Consider the following 11440-nt stretch of genomic DNA (forward strand, 5'->3'; position numbering starts at 1 on the left):
ATGGAGGTCGAGGGCAGGGGAGGAAGATCAGGTCAGGAGCTCCCGGTGACCTGCATCCAATACATTCAGGAGTGTGATTTCAAACAAGAAGTGGGTGTCCTTCACAGAAACAAGAACACTTCTGAGATTCGGGCTAAGATCCACAGCCCCAAGCCAAGGGCAGAGTCTCAACTAACAAACCCCAGAACAGAAATCTCTGTTGCCTAAATATAAGGCACTTTGTTTCAAAATGTCAACTCCCTAAAGAGCGCATTGTGTGTGAGAAAGTTTCTACAAATTTTGATGAGCGGGACCGAAGCCATTTTTAAACCAATCTCAGATGAGTTTCAAATTGCATTTCAAGAATCAAAAGGCTCCCTCTAGTTCGCTCTGTTTACATTTTCCCTCAGTATTTTTTAACAAAAGAGGTAGAATTATCTACAAGCAACAATCTGACAACTACCCCAGAGAACAATCAAACTAAGACTGGACAGGCACAATAGCTGACAGATGGTCCTTAAGGAGCAATGCTTCATGCCAGCTCATCCCGTCATGCTAAATTTACCAGCAAAGAAAGTGTGATTTCCCCACAGGTTCACGGAAGGCCCTAATTTACTCCGCTTAATAAAGTGTATGTCTCCACCTGAATCTAAATTAACATTCTCTCATCAATTTCTCATTTAGTTACTTTAAAATCTGTAAATTACATTTCCATAGACTTTGCATTGAACTTCCAGGCTTAAGGGATAGACTACATATATGCTAAAACCTTGATGTTTTATGCATCATGTTTCACCGGCCCATTTATACATTAAATATGTATACTGCCATGCTGAAATACATTTTAAAAGGGAAAAACTGACATTAAGCCACCCAGAGTATGGTAACTATGTTTAAAATGAAGGGCAGCAAGCCAGGTCTGACACACCCAAAATGGGGTGACCAGTAGCTTTTTGTGGCAAAACCGTTTGAATTCCGGACTGCTTATTTTTAAACCCTTGGCACAGGTTCTTTAACGTCCGTGAGCAGCTGAAAAAAAATATTCCTACTTTCTTTGTAAGACCAAAAAGAGGCCATCAAGTGCATTTCACCAGACACACAAAAAATGTAGATTTGCAATACTAAAGCAGATATGACAATCACAGAAAAATAACTCTCTCATTATACAAACAAGTTCCATCTCATGTGGGATTAGCCAGCATGCAGCATTACCCATTTGCATATGACTAGTTTTTCAACATTGAAACAAAATGCTGTGTTCAGCACTACAGTGCTCGTGTGGGAAAGGGAGAGTCAGTGAGTAAAATCACTAAGCAATCCTCTTAATTCCACGGCAACTAGTTTGGAATGTCTACTGCATGTCTAGGACACAGCTGCTCCAGCTGTTCCTGCCATCAATTCTCTTCCCTCAGACAGAAAAATGAAAGGAATCAGGAAGCTTAGCGGTTCTCCAGGAAGTACCTCCATTCACCATTTGCCCCCACCACTGATATTTCATGGGGGGGGGGGGCATGGGCAGACAAGCATAGTCTGCACAGATACATGGGATTACACCCCTTTTCACATCCCAGTCATTTAAAATTCATGCATGCCCATTTGGTGCCTTAAATAATAAATGACAAACAAAATGGGCCTTCACATAGGGGCAATATGGTAATGACAAAGAGGGGGAAAAAAGTGAGAAACTCACCAGTCTCTTCATCAATGGTGAATATCCCTAGGCCAGAGCCGTCCCGTATTGAGTAGCGTATTTCTCCGTCTCTTCCTTTGTCTTCATCTTGAGCCGTTACTTTCATTACGGATGTCCCAACGAGGGCGTCCTCTTTTATAAATCCCTTATCCACAAACGAGGGGAACCACGGGCGATACAGATTCTCGTTTACGTCCACTACATCCACCTCAATGAAGCACGTCGACGATAAAGACATGGGCTTCCCTTTGTCCTTGGCTTTCGCCGTGAGATTGTACACCTGCTTTTTCTCGTAATCCAGATTCTGCAGGATGCGTACCGCGCCACTGAGTTTGTCCACCTCGAAGTTGCCGTCCCCGTTATCGCTGAGGCTGTACCGTACCTGACTGGACAGCCCGACATCCGGGTCGTGAGCCTCCAGCCACATAATCACAGTGCCGATCGGGAGGTCCTCCCTCACTTTCACGCGGTAATTTGACGGGATGAATTTGGGAGGATTGTCATTGACGTCCTCAAGAACGACCTTTAGCAACACTGTAGACACGAGTTGAGGTTCATTAACAGCCTGGTCACATGCAGCGATCTTCAGAATGTAAACCGGGTGCACCTCGCGATCCAGCGGCTTTTTCACCGTCACTACTCCAGTCAACTCGTCAATGGCAAACTGGTCAGTGTCGGCCACAATCGAATACCTGATTACTCCATTATCTCCCTGGTCCTTATCGGTGGAATCCACCTGGACGATTTCAGTGCCCACTGGTGTGTTTTCACTTATTTCCACCGAATAGGAGTCTTGCAGGAACTGCGGACTGTTGTCGTTAGCATCCAAGATCTTAACATCTAAAAGACGCGAGGAGGACTTCTGCGGTATTCCCAGATCATAGACTGTGACGTTCAGTGTGTAGTGGTCCGTCGTTTCCCTGTCCAGTGGAGTGTGAACCAAAAGCCAACCGGTGTTCATGTCTACAATGAAACGACTCTCTGTATCTCCTCCTGAAATAACGTACACCAGTTTTCCGTTAAAACCACTGTCTGTGTCGGAGGCGCTTAGATGGACTACCCTAGCCCCAACCGGAAGGTCTTCTTTGACCTCAATGACACTGGGGAAGGACTCCGCAAACTGAGGGGAGTAGCGATTAACCGAATGGATGTCCATTAAGTTATCGTCAGGCTCAGTTGGGGTGTGGATCTTAGTGCCATGAAGAAGCTTTTCTGCCAACATGGTAGCAACCCCAGTGTCGACGCACTTCAATTGGACAGGCTTGCGAGCTGTGATGACAGTGATGTTCATAATCATTGGTTCAGTCTCATGCTCTCCATCACTGGCTCTGATCTGTAGGCTATGGAAGGACACTTTACCTGCCTCCCCCTCGGTCAGTGTTCGTTTCAAAGAAAGCACACCCGAGTTGGAGTTCAACTCAAAGAGATCAAGATCATTCCCAGCTTTTATGTCGTACCGCACTAGCTGCAATTCGTCAGCGTCAATTGCAGACACCGTCGTTATCTGCTCTCCCACGCCATGGTCTCTAGGCACCGTGACTTCACAGTCGACATTTTCGAATAGAGGCTTATTGTCATTCAGGTTATTCAGTGTGACAGTAACTGATGCCTCCACCTCCCGTCGGAAAGGGGAACCCCAGTCTGAAGCCCTAATTTTGAGATTGTAAATCCTTGGCATCAGCTCGTAATCCAGCTCTTCTGAGGTGCCAATGACACCAGAGAAGTAGTCGATGACAAACGGCTGCGGGCTCACGTTGGCAATGCTGTAGGTCACATACCCGTTCTCGCCACTGTCTAGATCAGTGGCTTTCACTGCTAACACGTTGGACCCTACGGGTACATTCTCATCAACGGTGGCCTTGTAGGAGGTCTGTTGGAACTCAGGGGCATTATTGTTAACATCTATAATGTCAATGATAACCTTGGTCGCGGCCTTTTTGTCACTGGTAATAACTTCTAGTTCAAATTTAGGGGCATAATCCGCATAGATGGGTCCAGTTGTGGTGATTAAGCCAGTGTCTGGATTAATAGCAAAACGATTCTTCTCTGTCTTATATCTGAAAGCATACTTCAACTGTGGATACTTTGGCAAGGCAGTTACCATAGCAACAGGTGTATGGAGAGGGGCAAACTCACTGAGATTGACCCTATAAACAGCATGTTCAAATTTTGGGGGGCCCACTTTAAACTGAGGGGATGTTACATGTACCACTTTCGCTGAAGAAAACTGAGGGGGGCTTCCTTTGTCCTTGGCCTGTAATGTGAGGTTGTATCCGAAAGGCTGGGTGTCCCAGTCTACATCCTTGACCGCTTTGATTTTGTACTCCTTGCTCCCGGGACTAGTTCTCATGGCCTTAAACTGCTGGAGGGGGTCGCCCGCCACAACGCTCAACGACGCGATCTCCCCGTTTGGTCCCTGGTCGTTGTCCTCGACGGTCACTATGGCGTAGGTGGGGTCGCGGTCAGCGCCCGAGGGCGCCAGGGTGACGGCGGTGATGACAGGCGCGTGCTCGTTGGCCTGCTCCACCCTCACCGTCAGCTTGGCCATGCTACTGAAACCGCTGCTCCCGTAGAGCTTCATGCCTCGGTCCACAGCCAGGACCTCCAGGTCATACAGCTTGGTCTCAGAGTGATCCAGCTTGCCCGTCAGCGTCACCACCCCGCTTGTGGGGTGGACGGCGAACATATCTGTCCACTCCCGGAAGCTGTAGTAGTACTCCCCGTTCGTCCCGATGTCGGCGTCCGTGGCGGTGACCTTGGCCACGCTGGTCCGTATGGCCGTGTTCTCGAGCAGCGAGACGCTGTAGGAGGTGGGAGAGAACAGAGGCCTCAGGTCGTTGGTGTCCTGGACCTGGACCTGGACTTGGGCGCGAGCCTCCACGTTGGTGCCCCTCTCCACAGCTTTGACAGTGAGCAAGTAGTGGTCTTTGACCTCCCGGTTCAGAATGGCAGTGCTGCCTCCTTTGGTCCTTATTCTCAGGAAACTAAAGTCTCCCAGGATGTAGTCCTCTGCTTTGAAAAGGTTCTCATTGTCTCCTGACACTATTTTGTACCGTATCTCCCAGGTGGGGTCTGTGATGTAGATGCCCATCTTGGCATGACTCTCCAAGTAGGTCTTAGCAGCAGAGTTCTCATATATGATGGCATTATAAACAGAGTGAGTGAACTGCAGGGCCAATGCCTTCTCCGTCCTTTGGTTCCCTGTGCAGCCGCAGAGGAGCTGCAGGAGCAGCATGAGCAGTGAAGTCAAGTATTTCCCCATTTTCGTACCGTGTTCTCTACCAAACCACCTGGAGACACACAAAACAGAAGGTCAGAATCAAGCTAAAAAAATAAACATCAAATTAAACATTTAATAGATTTTTCAGAAAATCTCAATAGGGATGGATCAGTGCTTTAATTTAAGAGCATAATAAAAGATATGTCTTTATGCTAACAAGCAAAAGGGCTAAATGTTGAACCTTCCTAAGAGAATTGTGGTTTTAAAGTGGCACGGTGAACGGCTGCTATTAATATCTGCTCGACAAAGGTCTCTAACCTTACTCCTCTCTTTACTGTGAGCCTCACTGAGCTCATTTAAATGGCATGACAAATGATGGTCAGGCTAATAAATGGGTTTTATGTGACAGATGGGGAGAGGGAGAAAAGATATAGGACAAATAACTTATTTATCTTAGCCGGCATTCCTCTTACTATTTCAGCAACAGGTTTAACAGAAAAGATACCACTACGTAAATCCTTTTTACTGTTTCAAAGAACAATTCAGAGACCAGTCTCTTCACGTCAGAACATATACTCATTAAATTCAGTCCTCTATGTACAAATGATGATGGAGGTCATTGGTAATGACAAAATTGTTGTAAGGCATTCAATTCTCACTTATTCCATTACAGGTCAAGCGAAAACGGACTTCAAAGCTATAATAAGCACATTTCACAATTCCTTCTATCTTCTAAATTGCACATCTTTGAAATTCTTTGATCTACATGACATTACGCAAATAGCTCAAGCAGATACATTGCACGAAGAAAGGGTTGGAAATGGCGGAAAAGCGGTACTGTCCTCGCATAACTAGACATGCAAACTGACTCAAAATACATGGTCTAATACGAAAGGAAGTGACATTCAGGCATACAGGTTTGTGCTCATATTGGATTTCACGTGTACATTATAAGTCCATTATTATGCCTGGAAATAGTGTATGATCAAAACAACTGAATTCTAGCACTAAAAGCTGTATCTATACTGACTCTGGGGCCTTAGTTCCTGAGCTTGGCTATTTTCTGTATAGGCTGTGCTAAAATAAACACAGCGCTGCTCTTTGGGCTTTTAAAGGGTTGCCATCGGGAAAAGCACTGGAGAATGTTAAAACATCCCAGCCCAGGCTATTGACTGACACTGGTGTCCAGCTGCCTTAGATCTGTTCAAAACACATGCTAAATGTATGTTTGCAATAGACTATATATATATATATATATATATATATATATATATATATAATGTTTTATGGGGCTAATAGCATAATGCACACATGAGAACTTTCAACAACAAAAAAGTATGCCTTGAGCCTATATCATGTCAGGTTAGTAAACAAACTTAAGTAAAACAAATACATGTACAATATTCAGGATTTTTCAACTGTTGAACTAGGCTATTCCTGGCAAATCATAAAGAATGAAATTTTTTTATGTTTACATGTTTTCCCATGTTATATAGAATAATGAACTTTTTTTTTGCTGAAATCTTATTCTTGGAAGAAGGCAAAAGGCAAAAACTAAACAGCTTCATAAAATCATTGCTTTCTGTCTGTTGTTTAATTGTCCAACCCATCCCCCAACGGTCCCCATTTCTATTCATTTCACGTAGACACGGCAGCATTGCCCGAGCCAGATGTATGTTTTTCTTTTAAGAAATGGCAACAATACCCGAACCGCCAACACTACACAATGTGTAAAACAATTCCTACAAATATACAAAAGGCGTAAAACAGTGAACAACTTCCATAGTCTCTAATTTCGATAGTAACCTATTTAATACCTTTCCTAAAAACTTTAAAACGTTAAACTTCATTGGAGGAAAGAAAGGTCTCTGATTTCAATCCACCGGTCGGACTATCTCAACTTTTAACTCCGATTCACAAACCACAAAGACAACTTACTTATACACAGGAAAAGTGCTAAAACAAATGCATCACATTACATACCTATTGCCTCATTAACGGCGTGGATTTGGCGGTTTTTCATGTAGTTTGTAAGGTACGAATGTCTGCATGGTAACTACGTGGACTTCCCTCTCCGCGACTCTGTCCACTTTCCACTTCTTCTCGTGCTCCCTTTCTTCCACTCTGAATTCCCCTTGTATCTCTCCGCGTTGCGCACGCCCGGATCTACTTTGCTGGCATGAAGATAAAACAACCAGCTCGCTCCCCCGCTTCAAGAATCGAGATAACGGTTAACTTTGATCGGCTCTATTCCCTAGTCTAATTTCAATTATTTATCCCTTCCTTGGCTATAATAGGCAAATCATATAAAATAGGATTTCATAGGGAAAAATCATGCCAATACCTATGAACTATTATCCTTTTTGAATGCATTTTCCATGCCTCCATAAAATGAACATTACAATTTAGTCCCCAAATGTAGGCAATGTTTTACCACATTTACGCACGGTGCCAATAGTGTTTATGAGGTAATCCAAGCAAATTACAATTGTTACTTGGGTACAGGTTTGATTGAATTTTTTCTCGCTTGGGTGAATGGTAATCCCTAATAATGTAAACAATTGCCTTTACAGTACAATGTTTTATTATGAGCCTATGGGGAGGGAAAGTGTTTTCCTATTTACAACCTTCAATTCATTTCGATGTGTGCAACGAGAGTGCACATTTACACGCCTGGTATTCAAGAAGTATATTCATGTTGGAATATTCGTTGTAATAAATGTGCAATAATATCTTATTCCCAAATTCGTGCGCATGGGAGTGTGGCCGATATGCGATTGATGGCGCTCTCTCACTACTTATTGTTCAGGCTATTTTCTCTCCAAAGCGCTGCGCTCTGGACGGCACATGCTGCTGCTCACCCACAACTTTATAGTGTGTGTGTGTGTGTGTGTGTGTGTGTGTGTGTGTGTGTGTGTGTGTGTGTGTGTGTGTGTGTGTGTGTGTGTGTGTGTGTGTGTGTGTGTGTGTGTGTGTGTGTGTGTGTGTGCGTGTAGTGAGAGAGGAATCTTGGAGATTGTGAAGCATGGGCTGCCAGTAAAATGTAATATTAACGCCTCCTCGGAAGTTTATCATGTCACTAATGTTGATGATGATCATGATGAAAGACTCCTGCTATTTTCAATGGTTTTGTGCAATACATTATCGTTACTCTATCAGTGTAAAGCAATGCTATTTCCTAGTGTACTTACCAGACACCGCCTCTCCAAAGTTCGGTTCAGATAAATCTCAGGAAATGTTGGCAAATTATGTTTGCGAGCAGGTCGCAAAACGGTAAAGTGACACAGAGGAACCAATCCGACTCCGGTTATTCCACATAATTCACATTTTCAACGCCTCCGAAATCCATAAAAGACACATTTTCATCAAGCGTGTATGGCACATTGGAGTCCACAATCGTTCATCTGCGTGCGGTTCAACAGCATCGGTTCAACAGCAGTAGCCGACTGTTTCTACCGGGATGCCTCGGTTTTAGGAAGCAGTGACGTAACGAGGCTCACACGCCTTCGTTGCTCTCCTTGCTGATTCCCATACAAGTTCAACTAGAAAATAAAGCGACAAGGAGCCTAAAATATTAAAATAGCAGGATTCAAGATTCACTCGTTGGTAATACTCAATTGCTTTGCTACAGGACCATAACAATTACTTTCCCTATTGAAAGTAAACTAAGGTTTTGTAGGATATCATTTATGTGATATGGTTGCAAAAGGCTGCACATTTCAGCATGAACACATACAATGACTGTAAAATGCAATCTATGGAAAATATGTTATATACCCTTTATTTATAGGGTCAACATGCATGGAAGTGGAAATCCCAAACACAACTACTATTCCACCATGCAGTCACAGCCACACACCAGAAGTTACCCCCATGCTGTGTGCAGGTAGGCCACAAACTAACACACCCTCAATTGCACGTTTAAGTGTGATGCAAACCAGCGATCTGGTGCATAGCTATCCCTGTCCAAAGTCCATTCACCAATGGCTAATTTAAAGTCAAATTGCTCATAGTCTGTGTAATGACAGGCATGAGATCATTTTGTGTATGGAGTGTGCTCTCGCTCTCTCTCTCTCTCTCTCTCTCTCTCTCTCTCTCTCACACACACCAAAGCAAGTGAAATAGATAACAAACAAAAGTGAAATAAAAAATGAACAGTAAACATTACACTTACAAAAATTCCAAAAGAATAAAGACATTTCAAATGTCATATTATGTATATATACAGTCATGGCCAAAAGTTTTGAGAATGACACAAATATTAATTTCCACAAAGTTGGCTGCTTCAGTGACTTTAGATATTTTTGTCAGATGTTACTATGGAACACTGAAGTATAATTACAAGCATTTCATAAGTGTCAAAGGCTTTTATTGACAATTACATGAAGTTGACCCTTCTATTTCAAGACCGCTACAATCCGCCCTGGCATGCTGTCAATTAACTTCTGGGCCACATCCGGACTGATGGCAGCCCATTCTTGCATAATATATGCTTGGAGTTTGTCAGAAATTGTGGGTTTTTGTTTGTCCACCCGCCTCTTGAGGATTGAACACAAGTTCTCAATGGGATTAAGGTCTGGGGAGTTTCCTAGCCATGGACCCAAAATATTGCTGTTTCGTTCCCCAAGCCACTTAGTATTTACTTTTGCCTTATGGCAAGGTGCTCCATCATGCTGGAAAAGGCATTGTTTGTCACCAAACTGTTCCTGGATGGTTGGGAGAAGTGTTGGTACCTTTCTTTATTCATGGCTGTGTTCTTAGGCAAGATTGTGAGTGAGCCCACTCCCTTGGCTGAGAAGCAACCCCACACATGGTCTCAGGATGCTTTACTGTTGGCATGACACAGGACTGATGGTTGCGCTCACCTTGTCTTCTCTGGACAAGCTTTTTTCTGGATGCCCCAAACAATCGGAAAGGGGATTCATCAGAGAAAATGACTTTACCCCAGTCCTCAGCAGTCCAATCCCTGTACCTTTGCAGAATATCAGTCTGTCCCTGATGTTTTTCCTGGAGAGAAGTGGCTTCTTTGCTGCCCTTCTTGACACCAGGCCATCCACCAAAAGTATTTTCCTCACTGTGCGTGCAGATGCACTCACACTTGCCTGCTGCCATTCCTGAGCAAGCTCTGTACTGGTGGTGCCCCGATCCCGCAGCTGAATCAACTTTAGGAGACGGTCCTGGCACTTTCTGGACTTTCTTGGGCACCCTGAAGCCTTCTTCACAACAATTGAACCGCTCTCCTTGAAGTTCTCGATGATCCGATAAATGGTTGATTTAGGTGCAATCTTACTGGCAGCAATATCCTTGCCTGTGAAGCCCTTTTTGTGCAAAGCAATGATGATGGTACGTGTTTCCTTGCAGGTAACCATGGTTGACAGAGGAAGAACAATGATTCCAAGCACCACCCTCCTTTTGAAGCTTCCAGTCTGATATTGGAACTCAATCAGCATGACAGAGTGATCTCCAGCCTTGTCCTCGTCAACACTCACACCTGTGTTAACGAGAGAATCACTGACATGATGTCAGCTGGTCCTTTTGTGGCAGGGCTGAAATGCAGTGGAAATGTTTTTGGGGGATTCAGTTCATTTGCATTGCAAAGTGGGACTTTGCAATTAATTGCAATTCATCTGATCACTCTTCATAACGTTCTGGAGTATATGCAAATTGCCATCATTCAAACTGAGGCAGCAGACTTTGTGAAAATGTATATTTGTGTCATTCTCAAAACTTTTGGCCACGACTGTACAGTGTTGTAATGATGTGCAAATAGTTAAAGTACAACAAAATAAATAAACATAAATATAGGTAGTATTTACAATGGTGTTTGTTCTTCACTGGTTGCCCTTTTCTTGTAGAAACAGGTCACAAATCTTGCTCATGTGATTGCACACTGTGGTATTACACCTAATAGATATGGGAGTTTATCACAATTGGATTTGTTTTCAAATTCTTTGTGGGTCTGTGTAATCTGAGAGAAATATGTTTCTCTAATATGGTCATACATTTGGCAGGAGGTTAGGAAGTGCAGCTCAGTTTCCACATCATTTTGTGTGTCTTCTTTTGAGAGCCAGGTCTGCCTTCTCTCTCTCTCTCTATCTCTCTCTCTCTCTCTCTCTCTCTCTCTCTCTCTCTCTCTCTCTCTCTCTCTCTCTCTCTCTTTCTCTCTCTTTCTCTCTCTTTCTCTCTCTCTCTCTCTCTCTCTCTCTCTCTCTCTCTCTCTCTCTCTCTCTCTCTCTCTCTCTCTCTCTGTCTCTCTGTCTCTCTGTGTGAGCCCATCCATGCACCCACTACAGTGGCTTTTTTCCCCTGCAGGAGCTCTCCTCTGATTCGCCTATAAAGGTTTAATTGGATACAGGTCAGGTGATCCCTAGGGCTAGTCTGAGCTCCTTTGATCTTTCCCTCTGTTTAGACATTTCATTGTTGCGGGCTGCTGGAGGTACCATGGGTAAAAGTTAGCCATATAGGCACATGTCTAGGATCAGATTATCCCTTCCCAATCCTAACCTTGACTATTAAATGGAGGAGTGGAAATTTGATCCAAGATCAGCGTG

The 11440-nt window shown here is 43.8% G+C and overlaps 1 protein-coding gene across 9 annotated transcripts in view; it reads right to left on the minus strand.

Annotated features, from left to right (window-relative positions):
- LOC115191906 (protocadherin Fat 1-like) overlaps positions 1 to 8338 on the minus strand; it is a 92668-nt gene extending 84330 nt beyond the window's left edge. For 8 of the 9 annotated variants that reach the window (XR_003877788.1, XM_029749919.1, XM_029749917.1 and 5 more), the window contains exons 1-2: positions 6873 to 7034; positions 1670 to 4959 (exon numbers count right to left, since the gene is read on the minus strand). Coding sequence is in view for 8 of the 9 variants with exons in the window: in XM_029749919.1 (XP_029605779.1) it covers positions 1670 to 4931 (3262 nt within the window). In the remaining variant the exon portion in view is untranslated. Of the gene's footprint in view, positions 1 to 1669; positions 4960 to 6872; positions 7035 to 8080 lie in introns of those variants that run through there. The other variant, XM_029749915.1, reaches the window with a different exon arrangement.
- Positions 8339 to 11440: the final 3102 nt, after the last annotated feature.

This window comes from Salmo trutta, chromosome 4 (assembly GCF_901001165.1).
Source record: "Salmo trutta chromosome 4, fSalTru1.1, whole genome shotgun sequence".
Lineage (NCBI taxonomy): Eukaryota > Metazoa > Chordata > Actinopteri > Salmoniformes > Salmonidae > Salmo > Salmo trutta.